At 49.8% G+C, this 20148-nt stretch overlaps 1 protein-coding gene across 2 annotated transcripts in view; it reads right to left on the reverse strand.

Annotated features, from left to right (window-relative positions):
- Nucleotides 1–694: 694 nt before the first annotated feature.
- The window catches only part of INSRR (insulin receptor related receptor), a 35859-nt gene continuing 16405 nt past the window's right edge, over nt 695–20148 (reverse strand). The window contains exons 5-22 of one of the 2 annotated variants that reach the window (XM_053368611.1): nt 19468–19612; nt 19176–19390; nt 18288–18414; nt 17570–17808; nt 16969–17136; nt 16689–16878; nt 16009–16050; nt 15132–15433; nt 7889–8025; nt 7036–7201; nt 4950–5058; nt 4545–4615; nt 3861–4090; nt 3254–3364; nt 2655–2814; nt 2273–2402; nt 1694–1828; nt 695–1366 (exon numbers count right to left, since the gene is read on the reverse strand). In XM_053368611.1, coding sequence (XP_053224586.1) covers nt 1021–1366; nt 1694–1828; nt 2273–2402; nt 2655–2814; nt 3254–3364; nt 3861–4090; nt 4545–4615; nt 4950–5058; nt 7036–7201; nt 7889–8025; nt 15132–15433; nt 16009–16050; nt 16689–16878; nt 16969–17136; nt 17570–17808; nt 18288–18414; nt 19176–19390; nt 19468–19612 — 3023 coding nt within the window. In that variant the 3' untranslated portion in view covers nt 695–1020. Of the gene's footprint in view, nt 1367–1693; nt 1829–2272; nt 2403–2654; nt 2815–3253; nt 3365–3860; nt 4091–4544; nt 4616–4949; nt 5062–7035; nt 7202–7888; nt 8026–15131; nt 15434–16008; nt 16051–16688; nt 16879–16968; nt 17137–17569; nt 17809–18287; nt 18415–19175; nt 19391–19467; nt 19613–20148 lie in introns of both variants that reach the window. The other variant, XM_053368610.1, reaches the window with a different exon arrangement.

A 20148-nucleotide genomic window follows, 5' to 3' on the forward strand; every position in this document is an offset into this window, starting at 1 on the left:
GGAGAGAGGATCCCCCCATCCAGGGAGTGAGCTCACCTGAACCCCTTAGTTTCAGCAAAATACTGACCCCCCAGTGCTTCTAGTCCACATCTGGGGAGGCCAGTGAAACTGCAGGATCTCGTCTGTGACAAGGAGCAGGCATTAGGACTGAAGTGGCCACTTGGTCTGAAGAGATCCTTGCAACAGCTGGGAATGTGCAGTGGGGAGGAGGCCCCAGCTGCCGGGCCAGAATCTGGGACTTTGCAAAGTAAGGCCACACTGGATGGGAGACTTCCTAGGAAGCCTCTCTCAAGGCAGTTAGTTACTCTTCTATTTATTAAAAAAAAAGTATGCCAGTCTGGGTGCCATTCTGGAAGAGAGGTGAGATATAAAGGAAAGAAGGTAACTCCTCTGGAGTGGCTGTGGGGATGAACACATTTGTGGCCCCTCATCCCCAACACACCCAGAGTCAGGAATGGGCTGTGGGAAAGTCTGCCCGTCCTTCGACCTTCCCAAAGCCAGGGAGCTCTTCCGCCAGTCCATTTGGCCTTCAGCTTCCTTCACAGGCGCTGGCTGCACCTTTTAGCCCCATGGCCCAGGAGTTCACTTGTGCACCAGTCCCACAAAGGAGCGTGAAATCCCTGGGCAAGGGTGCCAGTTCGCCCCCAGCAGAAGGATTGCAAATTCTCCCCACGAAATTCTCCCCTCAGTGATGGGGGGCAGGGAGGAGGCTGCCCACAGCACCCCCCTGTCCAAAGTGGCTGAAGGGAGAAATGCCTGCAAGGCAACCTGCAGGCAGCCAGAACGGGCCAAGGCCCTCGGGAAGAAAAGGAGCGCCCAGTCAAGTCATCTGCTCCTAAAAAGAGACTCCATCCTGTCACCCTGAGGGAGTGTCACCAGGTGGTCCTCCCCCTGGAAGGGGCCCTTTCTCCGCTCCAGCCGCCATGGTAGGCAGCCCAGAAGCATCCTGGCTTTTCCGCAGGTCCCAAAGAGGGCAAGGGGGGGTCTCCTGTGAGGTGGGCCCCAGGGTGGTGCCCTTCTTCAGAGGCCCACCTTCCCATTGGGTTGGCAGAAGTTTGTAGGCTGGCTCTGCAAGGGGTCCCTGCCAAGGCCCAGAGCGAGGAGTGGGCTGCCGTTGAGGATGGGGGCGCCCTGAGGGGGGGCCGGCTCAGGTGCTGCTTCCTCCTCCTCCTCCCCACTCAGAAGTAGCTGCTCCGTCTCTGTGTCCGAAGCCTCCCAGGAGCTGCAGCATTTGTTCTCCAGGCTGTAGAAGAAGGAGTGGGTGCGGAAGGCGGCGCTCATGTCGTCCTTGATGCTCTCCAGGATCTGGGCGAAGGTGGGGCGGAGGCGGGGGTTCTGCTGCCAGCACCAGGTCATCAGCTCGTGGCTGGAAGATCCACAAGGGTGGGAGTGGGGTGGAGAGTGAGAACGGCAGGGGGTCACTTCCCCCTCCACTACTGCACCACCCCACCCCAAAGGCTCCACAAGGCAGCCTTGACACCAGCCTGCTGCTGGCTCCCAAGAAGAGGAGTGTTTCAAGCCGCCTTGCTGTGGGGGCCCAGATGGGGAGGCCCCCACAGGCCATGCACAGCCCAAGGACTGCCAGCAAGGGGCCCGAGGGGAGGGGAGGGGGAGGGAGGCGCATCTGCCTTTGCACAGCCCAGATGCTACCTGGATGGATGGACTGACAGACAGACACTGCTGGGGCGCTTACAGCTTCTGGGGACAGTTCTCTGGCTTCTCCAGGACGCCGTTGTCCATCACGAAGTGCAGGACCTGCTCGTTGGACATGCCCTGGTAGGGCTGCTCAGCCAGGGTCGCGATTTCCCACAGCACCACCCCAAAGGACCTGCAAGAGAAGAGTCAGCCTCTTCCTCCTTGCCTCTTGCCACAGGGCACAGGTGAGGAGAGGCGCCCAGGACAGCCATTGGGCACAGCTGCTCTGCGCAAGGTTTACGGTGGGAGGGAGCAGACAGGCCCCACACACGAGGGTCCAAACCAAGATGCTGCTCAAGTGCAGGGCCTCCGCCTCCTCCCTCTGCCCCACAAAGACCAGCAAACAAGACGTGGCTCACTAGAGAGTGCCATGAGCAGGAGCCACACCTGCCACCCTCAGCCTCTGTCACACACCTCCTTGAAAGTACCTGCTTCCAATCCCAGATTATCCTTGAGTGAAAATACCATGGAAGGGTAAACAAAGGTGTGCCAGAACTCCCTGGGACTGGAAACCTGCCGCCCCCGCCCCCTGCTGCTCTGGAGGACAAGTCTGCCCCTTCCTCTCCCAAACACCCACCAGATGTCCGAGTGTGTGTTGAAGAGGCCGTCCTTCAGGGCTTCCGGGGACATCCAGCGGACAGGCAGCAGACCTTTCCCCCCTTTGCGGTAATAGTCCGTCTCATAGATGTCCCTGGTCATGCCGAAATCTTTTGAGGGGAACCAAGATGAAGAGAATTTGGCAGGGAGGGAGACAGGCAGCCAGAGGAGCTGCAGTCGGAGCTGCAGGGAGCCCTCGGGGCACCAGGAGGTCTGGTCCAGGGAGGCCGGAGGGGAGGGGATTGTTGCTGCAGCAGCAAACAAACGCTGCTACCCCCCTGGGCGTCCGAGCCTCAACCACGACCACCTCTACTCGTAGAGAATGACAGTGATAACACCCCTGAACCCCAACCTGGCCTCACCCCCAATCTTCACAGTAAAGTCCTCTGACACCATGCAGTTGCGGGCAGCAAGATCCCGATGGACAAACTTCTTGGCGTTCAGGTAGGCCATGCCATCCGCGATCTCGCCAGCCATCTGGATCATGTCCCTCAGCGATGGGGGAGGCAAGCCAGGGTTATTCTAGGAGAAAGAACCACAAAATAGCCTGTCGCAGGGCAGGGGGGAAGAGACCAACAGGACTTCTTCTCTGGGAAAATTTCCTCAGCCACTCCCGGAGAATGCCATGCGCTCAGTCTGTCTCCATACTTTGGTTTTGTCTTCCAGCTACTATTCGAAGCTGGCAAAAGCCGGCAGGCAAGGAGACCCCAGACTGAACGCCACCCTCCAAAATGGGAAAGGAGTTTATGAACTCCCTCAGTGCCCTGGGCAATGGAACTTCAGCACAAATGAAAGCCCAGCTTCCCATAGCGTAATGTGGGCAATCTCCACCCTCTGGCTTTGGACTGCATTGGCGACATGTTGCTCTGCTGCAAACAGGTGCAACTGCTTCTCCACCCAAGCAGGCTGCTTTGCTTGAGTCCTGGAGGAAAGCCTTGGGGAGGCTCTGCACGTCACTCACCTCAGCTTCCGGCCTGAGGGAACGGAGGTAGCTTTTCAGGTCCCCCCTCGTCATCAGCTCCATGATGACCAAGGCAGGCTGGCCCTGGGAGACTACGCCAAGAAGACGGACCTGAGAGCCAGCAGAGATAAAAGAGGCCAGCTGGCATGTAGAGGACGCTCTCAAAGTGCTCGGCGCACACACAGGAGGGGCATCCAGTAACCCTAATGCCACCCCCACAGAGTAGGCCAGTATTAGCATTCCCACACTGCGGAGTTGAATGGGGCAGGATGAGCACCTGGCAGATCACCTCCAACCCTCTAGCAGAGCAAGACGGGGGCAACGACTTTCCCTCTTTGCATTGCTGCAGTTGGTCATCCAGACACCAACTTTGGCACAGCCCACGTCATCCAACCACATGGAAGCTGAAATCTAGCCTGTTCCTCTCTGGGATTTTGCAGCAGACGCTGCCCACCAACCCACAGATCAAGTTGCATAATCCCCAAGGCTGATCAAGTGATTTTGGCACCCGAGTGTCTCCCCCAGGAGAACAAAGCACAACAACAGCAGCTCTGGTACCATATGCTGCTTTTCCTCAGCTGTCCAAGGGGAGGGCCGGCCCACTTACCACGTGGTGGCACCTGAAGGCTTTCATGACCGAGGCCTCATTCAGGAACTCGATGCGCTCCCGCGTGGTGGCCAGCTCGTTGACCGTCTTCAGGGCCACCCTGGTCTTCTCTCCCTCCTGCTCAATGTCCTTGGCAAGACCTTCATAGACCATCCCAAAGGAGCCCTGGCCCAGCTCCCGCAGCACCGTTATCTTCTCCCGCGGCACCTCCCACTCGTCTGGGACGTACACTAGCCAAGGAGAGGCACCGAAGGAAAAGCACAAAGCACTCAGTGTGGGGCACACACATATGCCCCCTGGAGGCAAGGCTGGGGGGCCTGGAAGGAGGTGGAGTGGCAAGGCCAAGGGTAGAATCAGGTGGGGAGTCCTCCTGCACAAGCCCTGCTGCAACACTGAGCGGGGGGGGGGGCACAGCTGCTGCTTCCCCAACCTGCTGCTCTCTAAAAGAACTGGACCAAAACTCCCATCAGTCCCAGCGTGGTCAGGGATGATGATGCAAGCCGGGAGTCCAGGAAAACCTGGAGAGCCCCCGGCTAGGGACAGGGGAGGCTTAGGGCATCAGCAGCAGCATCAGTCAGTTCCATAGCAATGCTCCACCTTTGCCCTCACAGACAGAGGGTGCCCCTGTGGAAATGGCGTCCTGCCCGCCTCTGCCTCTGCCTTCGAAAGGTGAGCCGTACTCACTGTTTGAGGTGCTGAAGTATTCAGGGTTGACTGAGGCGTACAGCGTGCCACTGGGGTATCCCTCTGTGCTTCTGGGAGGGAGAGACAAAGGGCTCAAGGTCCTTTGCATGGCAGGGACCACAGTGGTGGTGAGTTCCCCTCCCCCTTAGGACCCTCCTGTGGGATTTTGGTCCAACGTCATTGCTGACCTGGTCCATGTCAAGTTAAATCAACACTTCTCTGCCAGTAGAAAGTGTGAGCCGACCCTTCCCCAGAGAAGGTTCTGGAAGGGGGACACACTGACCATCAGCCAGGCTGGCTCTTGGGGGATGGAGACCCATAACATCTGGAGGGCCACAGAGTCTCCACTCCGTCTTGCGGGGGGGGCACCTCTAACAGCGCCAGTGTCTGCCGGTTCCATATTACCTTTTCTTGTTGTATAAGAAAACAAAGACGGCCAGGCAAGTGATCCCCGCCATCAAGACAACCGGCATCAACGTCAAGAGCACATAGAAGTTTCCGGGTTCCTCTTCCTCTACTTGTAAGGGGGTTCATGATGGAAGTAAGTTTTGGGGGGCAGAGAAAGAAACATGTAATTATTACATAACTATTTAACATTGATCAAACAACTTGCCCCAACTGGGTTTGTTTGTGTGTTTTTAATATCCTAAGGGGGAATCCTGGGCCATTTCAGGCTCTGAGAAACGACATGTACACAACACACACACACACACACACACACACACACACACCCCACTCAACGGCTGCTCTGAATTCCATTTGCTGGTCTAGGGCAATATTTTGTCTGCTTTCCTAACATTTGGCACCACGTGATAAAAAGGATTCTAAATTTATGCACTAAATGACCCACAGTATTTTGGTACAACTGCTGGCCATCATTTGGGCTCCCTAATTAAGTGGATGGGACATGCTAAGCCTCTGAGGAATAGAAATATTGTCCCCATAAACATCCTCCCTTCTGCGCACATCACTGTGGACCACATCACTTTCTGCACAATGGCAGCCTTGATTACTGGAGACATAAAGCAGTTGCTCCCTTTTCTATCTATTAATCTCTAGACACTTGGACTGGAGTATATTGTTTTGGGAGGGGGGTGTTAAAGGGGGTTGTTACTGATTTTTTAAATCTTTATTTTAGATTTTATTATGATTTATGTGGAAATTGTCCAATTTGGCTGTGTATTTTTTAATGTTTTATTTATTGTTGGTGATTATTTCTGTAATACTGTATTTTTTCATGTTGTAAGCCACCTCAAGCATGGTTTGAACTATGGAAAGGCAGCATACAAATAAAATTATGTATTATTGTGAGTTTGTGGGAGCCAGACTACTCTAATCCCTGAATCTAGCAAGTGTTAAAATCTTAATAATAGTAATAATAATAATTTATTATTTATACCCCACTCATCTGGCTGGGTTTCCCCAGCCACTCTGGGCAGCTCCCAAAATAATAATAATAATAATAATAATAATAATAATAATAATAATAATAAGCAATAAAAGATCAAACATTGAAAACTTCCCTAAACAGGGCTGCCTTCAGATGTCTTCTAAAAGTTGGATAATTGTTTATTATGGGAGGGCGTTCCACAGGGTGGGAGCCATCACCAAGAAGGCCCTCTGCCTGGTTCCCTGTAATCTTCTCGCAGGGAGGGAACTGCCAGAAGGCCCTCGGCTCTGGACCTCAGTGTCTGACTGAGTGATGGGGATGGAGATGCTCCTTCAGGTCTACTGGGCCAAGGCCATGTGGGGCTTTAAAGGTCAGCACCAACACTTTGAATTGTGCTTGGAAACGTACTGGGAACCAATGTAGTTCTTTCAGGATTGGTGTTTTATGGTCCCAGCAGCTGCTCCCAGTCACCAGTCTAGCTGCCGCATTCTGGATTAATTGCAGTTTCCGGGTCACTCTACGTAGCCCCACATAGAGTGCCAGGCTAGGTTCCTGGGTGATGCTCACTTTTGGGGCTGATTAGTCTCCTTTTGCAACCAAGGCCCACAAAGCCACCATCTATTTATGGAAGGGGGTGAGGACTGGACTACAGCTCCTACCAGGTTTTCAGGCAGCTGGTCCTGCTGTCTCCTGGGGCTGGAGCCCAGGAACAGCAGCAGGTTCCCCTCCCCTGTTTTTATTCATCCAAGCAGCTGTGTGCTTCTCCTCTTTGCCCCGAAGGGATCTCTTTCACCATTAGCCCCCAAGGTTGCCCTGAAAGTGGCCTAAAGGAAAACTTTTTTTCTGGAGTTCCCCAGAACACCCCACCTGCCAGCATCTGGGGCCACATTTTCATGAGACGTTAAGCCAGAGATACAAACTGTTCCAGGCGTCCTTGCTTGCCCTGCCTCCCGCTGCCCCCCCCCCGACATCATCACAGGGTTTCTCCGTTGTGTCACCAGATGAACCTCCCTGAACTGCCAGGGTTGCTTAGTCCAAGTCAACCATTCTCTTCCTTCTCTCTTCTGCTTGCCTTGCCCATGCTCAACCTCCACCACCTACCCGGCCCCAGGATATAAAACTTGATCAGTCCGGTCCACGAGCCGTTCCCTGACAGTGAAGTGGCCCGGACCTTGGCAGAGTAGTTTCCAGGCTGGAGGAGGTCGAGGAGGTAGCCCCCGTTCCGAGTGTAGCGGTGGCGAGAGACACAGACAACCGAGGTAACTTTCTGCAGGAGAGGAAGAAGGAAACCGAGGAGGAGACAGGCGTGAGTGGTGCCTCAGGGCAGTGGCGTAGCGTGGGGGTGCAGGGGGGCGGCCGCACCGGGCGCAACATCTGGGGGGGGGCGCTCGCACACGAGTGCTAAAACCCACGGGTTAGGAGGCGCAAATTACTTGCCTTGCCCCGGGTGCTGACAACCCACGCTACACCACTGCCTCAGGGGCCTGTGGATCACTCTTTACAGTAGGCCTGTAGGTGGGGAAGTTTGAAACCCCAGGCTTGTGGCTGCTGGCAGGGGGGGGCAAGGACGCAGTGGCTGCAAGTGGAAGGGTCTAGTTAACCAGAGCCAGGATGCCACTGCTGCTGGATCAGGCCAAAGGGGGACCAACTACTCCAAAATCCTGCTCCTTCTCACAGTCACCAACCAGATGCCCCGAAGGCATCTATCCCCACTGCTGGTGTTGCTGAGCACACTGCCTCTGATCCATCATGACTACTAGTAACATTAGAGAGCCTTATCCTCCATTAACAGCTCTAATCCCTCTTTGAAGTCAGTCACCATCACTACCTTGTGCGGCAGCAAATTCCTCTCTCCTGCTTGTCCTGAATCTTCAAACCTTCCATCTCCTGCTGCTAATAAATGTTCCAGCGCTTGGCCCTGCTGCCACCACTAGGCCTCCAGCCCCTTCCTCACCTCACTCTCCCGGCTGTACTTGATCTCGTACTTGAGGATGAGCCCGTTGGGGTTCTTCGGCTCCTCCCACTTGAGGAGGACTCGGTTTTTCCCTGCTGGCTCCCAGGTCACGTTGCCAGGGATGTTGTCTGCTTGAGCTGAGCAGAGAGAGCAAAGCAAAGGAACTCCTGAGTCGGCTTCAAGTGGAGTCAGGTGTGGGATTTAGTACGACTGACGGAAGCGCATCACACTCTCCCTTCCTTCCACCATTTGCCCAGGCAGGGCGAGAAGGAGCACAGAGCTCTTCATAGCTCATGGGACACCTTGTGCAAAATGCTCATTCCTGGATCACATTTGCATCATTCCCAGAGCCGGACCACCCATGAGGCAGACTACGGCAACCGCCTCAGGTGGCAGAATCCAAAGTGTGACTCCACAAACAAGCCCCTGCCACCGTCACCACCAGAGGAGCGGTTGCAGCAGCTTCCAAGTTCCAGCAAGATCTCATGAGAGCCCTGCGCAACATTCCTGAGACCCCAGAAAGTGAGATGGAGTGCCTTGCTGAATGAAGTCTTGGGAAGCTGGCGTGTGGCCTCTGCATGATCTCGTCAGAACCTGGAAGCCACAAGGCGGAGACCCGCAAAAAATCACAGGCGGGAGAAGCCTGTGAGCGTGGGATTCGGCGGGCACCCTTTGCGCCTCCCCTACTCGCGGGGAAACCCGGTTTTGGGGGTCCGGAGCGAAGTGGGGTGAGTGGCGCGGTGCTTCGAATCATCTGCTTCTTCCACGGAGCGAAGCTGCATAGCTGTTGCCGGAGAGCGCTGACTTTTTCCTGTGGACAATTTGATTTCAAAGTAATTACCCGTGAGTAGAGCTGAAGCGGGAGAATTGGATTTTTAAACGTTTAATTTGGTATCGTAACGGGGAGGTTCAAAACAGGAAGTCCGCCTTCCCCTTTTGTAAATAGACTGAAGCAATGAGGCTGCCAGCTGAAGTCTTGGAAAGCCTATTGTAAAAGACTAAATTTCCATTGGTAAAGAACATTATGTGGGATGTAAACACAGGAGCAGTCAATGACAACATTCCTAGAGTATACATGTTAGAACATGGGGAGGGATGTCTGTCCAGCAAGCAGGTAAACTTCCTGGGGACGGACTTCCTCCGCATGTGACCAGAGGTGGGTGTGGCCTCACCTGTGCAGGTAAATGACAAAAGCACAGGGCAGGCTGCCACCCTCTCTCTCTCCCATCTTCCTTTCGATGAGGAAACATCTAAGGATGCTCTCTTGGCTCCCAGCCAAGAGAGGAGATAAGGACTATCTTGCTACAAGATAGATTCTAAATGTATTTTACCTTTTTAAGCCTGTGTGCCTTCTGGGATCATATTGTGAACAGAACGTGAGTAAACTCTTTTATACTTTTATAAAGACTGTGTCGTGTCTTGTATTTTAAGAGGGAACAAAAGGGGAAATTACCAGAGTAATTATTATAGAGGTTCTAGCGAACCTGTGCACACGTTACCGTTGCGAACTTAAAGGGGAATGTCTATAAACTCTGCTGATATTTTGGGAACTTGTTAGCACAAGTTGGATCAGGATATAATCTCACAATATATCCTCTCCTGCACCCCTGAACATTCCCACACATTAAACCCCCCTTTGGAGGCAGGAGAAGAGGGGGGGGAGTTGTGGATTGAGTATCCCTGCAGGAGAGAGCAAAGAGAGCTAAAACACCGCCACTCTGACCTGGAAACGGGCTGCTAGTAGGACTGACGTCTTTTGGAATGTTCATTGACAGCGTTTAGAACGTTCATTGACAGCTAGCTAAATAAGAGAAATACATTGTTTCTACTGTCTCCAGCTGCTTTTAAAAAGGAGTAAAAGTAACTAAAAACTGAAACTAACTTTGGATTGCTGGAACTGTGTTTAAAAAGAGGACATTACTGATTAATATAGATAGAAACTGTTTCCCCCTAGTGGAAGCCTTTGAAACTGGTTGTTTACAAGAGCTGGGCTAGGGGAGTTTCCAGCTGCAAGATAAAGAACTGTGAGATTCTGGGACTGACCTTGAATCTTTTAAGTGTTATGGCAAATGGAAAGGAAAAAACAGACCAGTCAACTGCTGAAAAAACATTAAGGTCTGGGAGGACTTGGCAGCAACCTAGGAGAGCCTCAACATCAGGCCCCTCTGCCTCTTCTGCTGCTGCTTCAGCACCATTACACTCAAAACCAAGAGGAATGTCAACAGAAGAGGCCTTAGCGGTTGCATTAAATAAGATAAATGATTCATTGGAACAGCTTAACAAGAAAGTGGATGCCACAACTACTAAAATTGACTTAAATACAGAAAGTATAAATAATCTGGGACAAAAGGTGAATACCAATACAGAAACTATCCAGAAATTGATACAGGAATCTACTTTGATACGGCAGACTCCGGAGGAAGCTAGAGAGAAAGCTGTTGCTGCTGAATGTAAAGTAACACAATTGGAGAGAGAGAGAGTCCCAACCCTACAGAGGCAACTTGATGACCATAAGTTGACGCTTGCTATGATTGAACTTAAAGAAAAACAGACGAATCTGAGGATCAGAGCCTTACCTGAATTGGAGAAGGAAAGTTTGACAGACTTTCTCATACAGGAAATTGCTAACTTTTGGGACCTGGACTTGGGTCAAGAAGAGTTCAGAATTGTGAGGGCCTTCAGACTTGGAAGAGGAGGGAAAAAAGAGAAGAATAGAATAAGAGACTGTTTGATTTCCCTTCGAACTAAAGAAGAGAGAGATAAAATATTGGGTTGGCACTACCAGAAGAACCTAGAAGTACAACAGTCAAGAGTGGAAATTTTTAAAGACGTCCTGAAATATCTTTTGGATCTTAGACCTGTCTACGGAGATTTGGTTGCCCTGTTGAGAAGGAACAAAATCATTTTCAGGTTGGAGTTTCCCCAAGGTCTGTCCTTCAGTTTCAAAGGAAGGAAAATAAAAATAAGATCAGTAGAAGATAAAGTAAAGTTTTTGGATAAATACGAAGAAGATCTGCAGAAGGGACTTGGAAAAGAGCCAAGAGCATCGGATAGAAGATCACCAGATAGAGGACTAGAGCAAAGAGCATCGGATAGAAGATCACCAAACAGGGGAATTCTGGATATATCAGCATTATCCTTCGGATTGGACCTCCCAGTGAACGTGTCTCCACCACCACCAACAGAAGAAGAGCAAGCATTGGGTGCAGTTGGAGGAATATAAGTGTAATTACACGATGGCGTTGCAGGTTTTGAGCTGGAATGTTAATGGACTAAATTCCCCGGAAAAAAAGGCGGAGAGTTTTTCATTTATTGAAAAAAGAACATTTGGACTTGATTTGTTTGCAAGAAACACATGTGATAAGGCTACACAGGAAGATACTGAGTAATAAAAGACTGGGCCAAGAATTTATCTCTTCAGACAAAGTTAAAAAAAGAGGAGTGGTCCTTTATGTAAAGGAGAGCCTATCACCGAAATTCATATTTAAAGATGACCAAGGAAGATTTGTTGCAATTGAAATTCAATCACAAGGAGAGAAATTCTTGATTGTAGGTATTTATGCACCAAATGAAGGAAAATCGGAGTTCTTTAAGAAGCTACACGAGACTCTGATGGATTACATGGACTATAATATGATTTTGATGGGAGATATGAATGGAGTGGTGTCTACAAATATGGACAAGGCACAGAGACAGGTAGTCACCAAAGATGGTAGACTACCAAAAACCTTTTTTGACATGACTGAAAATATGGACTTAGTTGACATTTGGAGAATGAAGAACCCTTTGGGAAGAGAGGGAACTTTCTTTTCTGAGGCTAAAATGACATGGACAAGAATTGATCAAATCTGGGTAACCAGGGGATTGGCTCTGAAGATCAGCAAAGTGGAGATTTGCCCCAAAACTTGTTCTGACCATAATGCTGTGAAGATGGAAATGAAATTAATGCCAATTGGCTCCTTTAAATGGAGGATGAATGATACTTTGTTCAGGAATGAAGAGGTGACCAAGAAGGCCCCAAAAACTCTAAGAGACTACTTTGAGATAAATATGAATACTACAGTGGAAAAAAGAGTAATTTGGGACGCAAGCAAAGCGGTTATGAGAGGATTCCTAATACAACAGAATGCAATTAAGAAGAGAACCCAGAATGAAAAAAAGGATAAAATCCTGGGGAAAATAAAGGAAGGAGAGAAGAAATTGAGAGCAAAAACAAAGTCACAGGAGATATTGAAAGAGATAAAGTTATATCAAGTACAATATATGAAGCTGACGAACCAGGAAATAGAATGGAAGATTAAACAGATGAGGCAAAAGTCATTTGAATCGGCAAATAAATGTGGAAAATTGTTGGCCTGGCAAATGAAAAAAAGACAAAAACTCAATACTATTACGAATTTGGAAGTGGAAGGAAAGAATATACAGAACCCAGTGGAGATCAGGAAGTGTTTTCAGAGGCATTTCAAACAACTTTATACACAGGAGAAGCAGAAAGAAATGGACATTGATCGATTCTTGAAAATAAATGGATTACGCAAAATCTCTCAGGAAAAACAGTTAATGTTGAACTACAAAATAATGGATCAGGAGGTGGAAGGAGCCATCCAGAACATGCAGTTAGGTAAATCTCCAGGACCAGATGGTTTGACCTCAAGATATTACAGATCTTTGAAAGAATGGTTAACACAACCATTGAAGGAAGTATGCAATGAAATACTGGAAGGGAGAAAGGCACCAGAGTCGTGGAAGGAAGCTTACATTACACTTATACCGAAAACAGAGACTGAAAAGACACAGCTTAAGAATTACCGCCCCATATTGCTGCTTAATGTGGATTACAAAATTTTTGCAGATATTTTGGCTAAAAGATTTAAAAAGGTGTTAGTAGAAGAAATTCATAAAGACCAAGCGGGCTTTCTCCCGGGCAGACATTTGTCTGACAACATGAGGAATATAATTAATATTTTAGAAAAACTACAAGTGAATATCAATACTAAGGCAGTCCTGATATTTGTGGACGCAGAGAAAGCCTTTGACAACATTTCTTGGAGTTTTATGAAGAAGAATCTACAGGGGATGGGGGTAGGTCAAGGTTTTGAAAATGGTATAGGTGCAATTTATTCAGAACAAAAGTTATCATTGTTAGGTCAAATTGCTGTGATAAAAATGAATGTGTTGCCAAGGATGTTGTTTTTGTTTCAAACATTGCAAATTTTGGATAAGATGGATTGTTTCAAGAAGTGGCAGAAAGATAATTCCAGATTTGTTTGGCAGGGCAAGAAGCCTCGGATAAAATTCAAGATATTAACTGATGCCAAAGAAAGAGGTGGATTTGCCCTGCCAGACCTTAAACTTTATTATGAATCAGCTGCTTTTTGCTGGCTGAGAGAATGGCTGCTTCTTGAAAACACTGACGTGTTGGATTTAGAAGGTTTCAATAATGCATTTGGCTGGCGTGCATATTTGTGGTACGATAAGGTAAAAGCACATAAAGCGTTTAAAAATCATATTGTTAGAAAAGCATTGTTTAATGTTTGGATAAGATATAAGGATTTGTTAGAAAAGAAAACCCCAAGATGGTTGTCACCAATGGAAGCAAAGGCACAGAAAAAACTCAATATGGAAGCCAAATGGCCGAAATATTGGGAAATTCTGGAACAAGATGGAGACAGAATAAAACTGCAGAGCTTTGAAAAATTGAAAAATAGAGTGCGAGATTGGCTCCATTATTATCAAATAATGGAGGCATACAATTTGGACAAAAAGTTGGTTTCCAGGTGGAAAAATCAAAATTGGAAACAGAATTGTTAGATTCAAAAATCAAGAATTTGTCAAAAATGTATAACTTGCTGTTGAAATGGAACACTCAGGATGAAATGGTGAAATCAGCTATGATTAAATGGGCACAAGATGTTGGACATAACATAATGATGGCTGACTGGGAACAGTTATGGACCACAGGTATGAAATTCACGGCATGCAATGCCTTAAGAGAAAATTTAATGAAAATGATTTCTAGGTGGTACATGACACCAGTCAAGCTTGCAAAAAGTTACCATTTGCCCGACAATAAATGTTGGAAATGTAATGAGACTGAAGGTACATTCTTTCACCTTTGGTGGACATGCCCAAGGATTAAGACATTCTGGGAGATGATTTATAATGAAATGAAAAAGGTATTCAAATATACCTTCCTGAAGAAACCAGAGGCCTTTCTCCTGGGCATGGTCGGCCAATTGGTGTCAAAGAAGGATAGAACTTTTTTCATGTATGCAACAACAGCAGCAAGAATACTCATCGCGAAGTATCGGAAGACACAAGATTTACCCACCTGGGAAGAATGGCAGAATGGCAGATGAAGTTGATGGACTACAAGGAACTGGCGGAAATGACTGGCAGAATCTGAGACCAGGGAGAAGAGTCGGTGGAAGAAGACTGGAAAAAGTTTAAAGACTATTTACAGAAATACTGTAAAATTAATGAATGTTAGAAAAATGTGGGAATGAAGTTATATGGCTTTAGTAGAAATGTTATAAGGATTTAAGTATAAATAGATTAATAGAGTTAAAGGAAAAAATAAGGTTAGAATATGTTAAGATAATTATAGGATAGAAAACAGAGGAAGATGGAAAGGAATTGCTGAAACAATTAATAGAAGTGAAATACAAAAAGGGAGGTGTGAGGAGGTCGTTGAAATAAGTGAATGAAAGATAAGATATTGAAATTGTTTGATGTGTTTTAAACTGTTTTTGTTTTGTTTTGTTAGTTTAATGTGTCAGTGTTATGTAGTGTTTTTGTATTGTATTGTATTGTTCTTTTTTTGTATTGTTCTTTCTTTGTAATGTTTAAATTGTTGGAAAAGTAATAAATATTATTTTTTTAAAAAAAGAACCTGGAAGCCACAGCCCCACAACCCCAGTAAGCGAGGCATCAGCAGGGGCAGCGGGGGGGGGGCAGATGCACTGGGCGACATCTTCCCATTTCACTGCAGGTGACGAATTGAGACAGGCCGCCCCGATCATTCGGGTAGGGAAGAACCAGTTGATTCAGACGATGGACTGCACAGGCTACTTACCAGCTAGCGATGGGGACGGGAGTTGTACAAAGAGGCAGGACCAGGGCTGGCCTTACCGTGAGGCAAAGCAGGGCAGACAGGCATAAAGGGGCAGCTGAGCTCTCTGCTCCTGCCTGGGGCTGATGCCCCCCCCCATGTGGCTTGCTGGGGGTGCTCTCTGGCACTTACGTTCCGGCATGGTTCTGGCAAAGACAAAGGTGGCAGCGCTGCAGCCCACAGTCTGCGCAGCATGGTTGCAGGCATGGATGTCGATGCGATACTCAGTAAAATGGCGCAGGTTAGAGATGGCCGTCCGATCCCGGACCACTTTATCCTCAAAGATGCGGAAATCCTTCTCAGTTTTGGAGCTGCTGGACCCTGTGCGGTTTGGGGTCACTCCATTCCCCAGGACCTCTGGGGACGATGTGTTGGCAAAGGCATGGCCAGGAAGAGGGGTTACGGCAAAGGTGTCCCTGCGCCTCTTTGGGATCCTGTCACAGCAGAGGAAGCAGAGCGGTGAGGCCTTGGGGCAGAGTGTGGGGTAGGGCAGGCCTGTCTGCTGGGAGATGCTGTTTACCCTACACCTCAAGGTAGACGACGAGTGTCATGCCCAGCCCTTAGTCCATAGAGGACAAACAAGACACAGTCGGGTTAGGGTCCAAACTCAGTCCAGCCCCCAAACGTATTACAATAGAAAGCTGGACAGGAGTTTCCACAGTCCTTCTGCCTGTGATACTGATTTCCCCAGGATCCCCCCAACAGTTAAGAGTGTGGGGATGTTGCCTGGGGCTTGGTAGGCAAAGGCGGGCAATAGGAAGAAGGGAAACTTCTGGTCCTGCAGGGGTGGGGGAGAGGGGAAGAGACCCCCTTTTCTTCCTAAGAGGGGTCCATTCTCTGCAGCCCAATATTGCAACCTGATAGTCTGCACTGTCTGTGCATTTTGAGAGAGCCTCCAGATGGTGGGACAAACTTGAGGCATCCCTTTAAAGAGATGTTTCTAGTCCTCAGGAAAAGCCTGAAATGTGTGAACATTCCTTTTCATTTTCAGCTACACTCTGGAGCTTACCTGTAAGAGATCTTGTTGATGGAAGTGACTTTCCAAGGGGGTCTGAAAAAGGACAAAGAAGGTGAAAATCTCTGCTTACTACCCCCTGGCTCCAGCCTTCTCCTCTGCCTCTGGTGAATATTTCAGCTGATGAGAGCACAGCCACAGGGGTGGGAGCAGGTGAGAGTTGGTGGCCCAAAACATCCAGGCTGGAGAAGGCTGAGGTTGCATGTCACTGGGGAGGGGACTCCCCACCCCCATCTCTGCCTCAGACAATATTGGAGAGCTGCTGTTGCTGCCAGTCAGAGTAGACATTACCAGGAGAGATAGGTAAAACCACCCTAACCTAGAATAAGTCAACTTATGCCAGTCTTTTCAAACTTTTCCAGACTAGCCCTGCAGGACACTTGTGGAAATAAGGCTCAGGAATCTCCAGAGCCCCAGTTTGGGGGGGGGGTTGCTGGGCTTGCAAACAGTTGACAGTGCCATTCCTGCCTAACATTTTCAGGCTCAAGATGCCTGCTCTGCAGTTGGGGAAGGAGCGCTCGGAGTCAGTGGAAGGTTTGGAGTGCCAAGACAGCAGAGAGAGCCACCACCAGTTCTGACAGGTTCTCCCGCCCTGACTTCCGCCCGCCCACCCGCCCATGGAGTCACAATCCCAAACCCCACAGCCTGGCCTGCACAGCTCTAGCCCCGGTCACCTGGGGATGATGATGGAATTATGCAGGAAGTTTTCAAACTTCTTCTGGAAAGAGACGGTTTCATCTCTCAGGGGGGTTTGCCCCACAGGGCTTTGACACGGGCAGCACTGCTGCTCCTCTCCATCCTCCTGGCCTTCGCCATCGTCTGTGTCAAAGCGAGTGTCTGCGCTGCTGGTGGGCAGGCGGAGGCCTGGCAGGGCGAGAGGAGAGAGGGTGTGAGCAAAGGCCCTTTGGGGGCTGCGCAAGGTCCATGCGCCACGGAGCAGGCCAGCCACCTCACCTTTGTGGCAATAGTCATTGACAAACAGCTCAGAGTCCTCAGCCAGCTGCTGCCACAAGACCAAGTAGTAGGTGATGTTGCCATTGGGCTGGCTGGGTGGCTTCCAGCGGACAATGAGGTGGGACGAGGAGTTGGACATGGAGATGACGTCCCGGGGAACTGTTGGAGCTGGACATCGACAGGAGGGCAGACAGTGTAATTGAAAGAGAGAGAAAAAGAGAGGGAGAGAGAGAACCAATATACAGAGCCAGTGTGTTGTGGCAGCTAGAGTGTCGGACTACAACCTGAGAGAGACCAGGGTTCAAGTCCCCATTCAGCTATGAAGCTTTCTGGGTGGCCCTGGGCCAGTCACTGCATCTCTCAGTCTAACCTAATCTCAGCCATCTTTAAAGTTTTGAGGTGGCCTCAGTGCAGCCCTCCATCTCATGCTAGGCCTCTTCTGCCTCCTTTCAAGGGCCCTCTGCTGCAGGCCCAGAACCCTCACGGCATCCCAGCAACTCTACTCAGAGCCCGGTCCCCGTCCAAGGAGCGGCTCTGGCACCCAGGGGTGGATGACACTGGTCACAAGCCCCTGCTCCTCCCGCCCACCCACCCGTGTTACCTGCAGGCATGGTACGGATGTAAACCACCTCGCTCTGAGCCCCGTAGTTGCGCCTCTCCTCGGCGGTGGTGAGGGTGATGGCGCGCACAAAGATGGCATACTGGGTCCAGGGCTTGAGGCTCTGAAGCACCACCCCCGGCTCCTGCTCGTTGTTCAGGGGCGGCTCCACGTCCACCACGTTCCAGCTGTTGGCACCGCAGGCGTCCTGCCCAATGTATTCCGTCACGTTCTGGAAGGGCCTGGGGGATGAGGCAGCCAAGGGAGGGTCAGGCCTGCAGGCTCCCCTCCTGCCACCTCCAGCTGCCGGCACTTGGCAGACCAAGAAGGATGCGCAAAGAGGTCCGTTTTGGCTTCTCACTTTCCCCACCTTCAGTTCAGTTCTCCACATTTCCACCTCAGTTTGTGGATATATATTTTTAAAAAGGTTCTCCTAATACACACATTCTTGCAAAGCAAGGTTCCCAATATAAGGCATTTCCTTTGGACTTTTCAATAATATATTTATTTTTATGCACACTGCACCCTCCTAGCCTGTGCTTTTCAGAACACATTCAAGTTTCACTGCAAACTGGGTCTTGGCTTGCATACGGTTCCAGAAGGGGCGGATTTGGTATCTTCCCCTTCAGGTGTGCTGGGTGTCCCCTGCAGCAGCAGCAGCAGCAGCAGAAAAGAGCAAATCCCCCCACACACACACACCTGAGGCTCCCCAAGGACTTACGATTCCTTGTAGTAGATGATGAAGCTCAGGCGGTCGTGGTACTCTGGGGGCCGGTAGCGCTCCCACTTGAGGAAGATGCGATCTGACTCAGTGGTGTTGGACACAAAGCGCAGGATTTGGGTCTTGCCTGAAATGGGGGGGGGCGGGTTAAAACCTGGAAGGAGTCTTGAAAACTGGCAGGGGCGAGGAGTGGGGGAGGAACACAAGTGGCTTCAGGGAACAACAGTGGAACTGGCAAAGAGCTGGAAAATTTCATGGGCAAAGGTCAAAATGTCTCTTTCATTTCTAGCTGTGCAAATGACAAAAATCCCAAACCCTGTTTTCACTGAAAATATTCTGGGAGAAAAGACCTGGAATAAAAGTTGGTCAGGGGGAGGGGTTGGGGTGACAGCTGCTGCTGCTATTGGGGTTGCAGGTTTCGACTGCGGCACCCTAAAGATTTAACAGTTTGAAGGTCTCTTGCCTTTTTGATGCAGCAGATGAACAGGGCTGTTGCCCCTCTGAAATGGGAGACAGACCAATGAACAAAAAAGCTGGGCTCCATGAGCTCTGGTAGTGGCCACTTTTAAGCAGTGAAGCCAAAAGGACCAACCAACCACAAGTCCAGCCTTTCTCCAACTTGGTCCCCCCCCCGCCAGATGTTGCTAGACTCAAGTTCACCTCATCATCTCCCCTGACCCTTGGCTGTACTGGCTGTTGGAGCGACTGGGGGACAAGAGGAACAACAGCTGGGGGCACCAGTTTGGGAAGGCACCCCAACTTCCTTGTGGGGCAACCCCCCTCTCCATCTCCGATTGCCACTGCTACCCTCATTTCTGCCTGCGAGGTGCCCACCAGTGTCCCTCGATGCTGTGCCCCCCAAGCCCTCTGCCCCCCAGAGCAACTCACAGGAGGCTCGGTCGCCATTGGTCCGGGGATTGATCTCTGCTTTGTTTTGTCTGCCCTTGGTCCCTGTGATCTCCTCCATGCGGTAAATCTCTGACAGGCAGAGCCTGGGGTTGAAGGCAAAGTACATCTTGCCGACGGGGATGGAGAGGCTGTGGTGGCTCCAGTCCCAGAGCTGCTGGAGGTTCTGGTTGTCCAGCACGTAGAGCGTGTAGTTCCTGGAGGCAAAACGGAGTCGGGTGTTTTACAGCCCGTCCTGCGGGGGGGGGGAGCTGTGCCCTTGCCCATGACTCACCCGTCCACCATGGAGTCCCCTCGGATGAGCTTGAGGTTCTTGAAGAAGGACAAAGAGATGAGGGCAAAGGAGTGCTTGATCTTCAGGAAGCCTGTGATGGTCTCAATCAGGCCAAGGCTGCCCTGCAGGGCGGAGGCCAGGTGATCTGTAGGAAGGGAGAAGCAGCTTTTAGGCTTTTTGCATGTTTGAAATGATTGGCTGGTGCTGGGCTGTGTTCTTTCTTCAAGCGCTTTATGCTTTTCAACACACATTTCTTTTACTCTTTTAAAAACCTGTCCCAAGAAAGGGGAAGTGGCTTCCTAACTGGCATGATTAATAATAATAATAACAATAATAATAATAATAATAATACCTTTATTTTCAATGTACAACCTGTATACAATGAAATTAACCGAGCCTCCTTTCCCCCCCCAAACACTCAATCTCATTGCACTCTGTGCTTGTTGCACAACACACCAACCCCGAAAGTCAGTTGCACTATATTATTTTCCATTCAGCAGCCTAACAGCCCATGGATAGAAACTGTTTTTCGGCCTCTTGGCATGACTGATTATACTTCTATATCTCCTGCCCGAGGGTAGAAGATTAAAGAGGTGCTGGCCGGGGTGTGAATCGTCCCTGAGAATTTTTTTCACTCTCCTAAGGCCACGATCCCTTGCGATGTCATCTAGCGGGCTCAGG

Source organism: Podarcis raffonei, chromosome 16, assembly GCF_027172205.1.
Source record: "Podarcis raffonei isolate rPodRaf1 chromosome 16, rPodRaf1.pri, whole genome shotgun sequence".
NCBI classification, from domain to species: domain Eukaryota; kingdom Metazoa; phylum Chordata; class Lepidosauria; order Squamata; family Lacertidae; genus Podarcis; species Podarcis raffonei.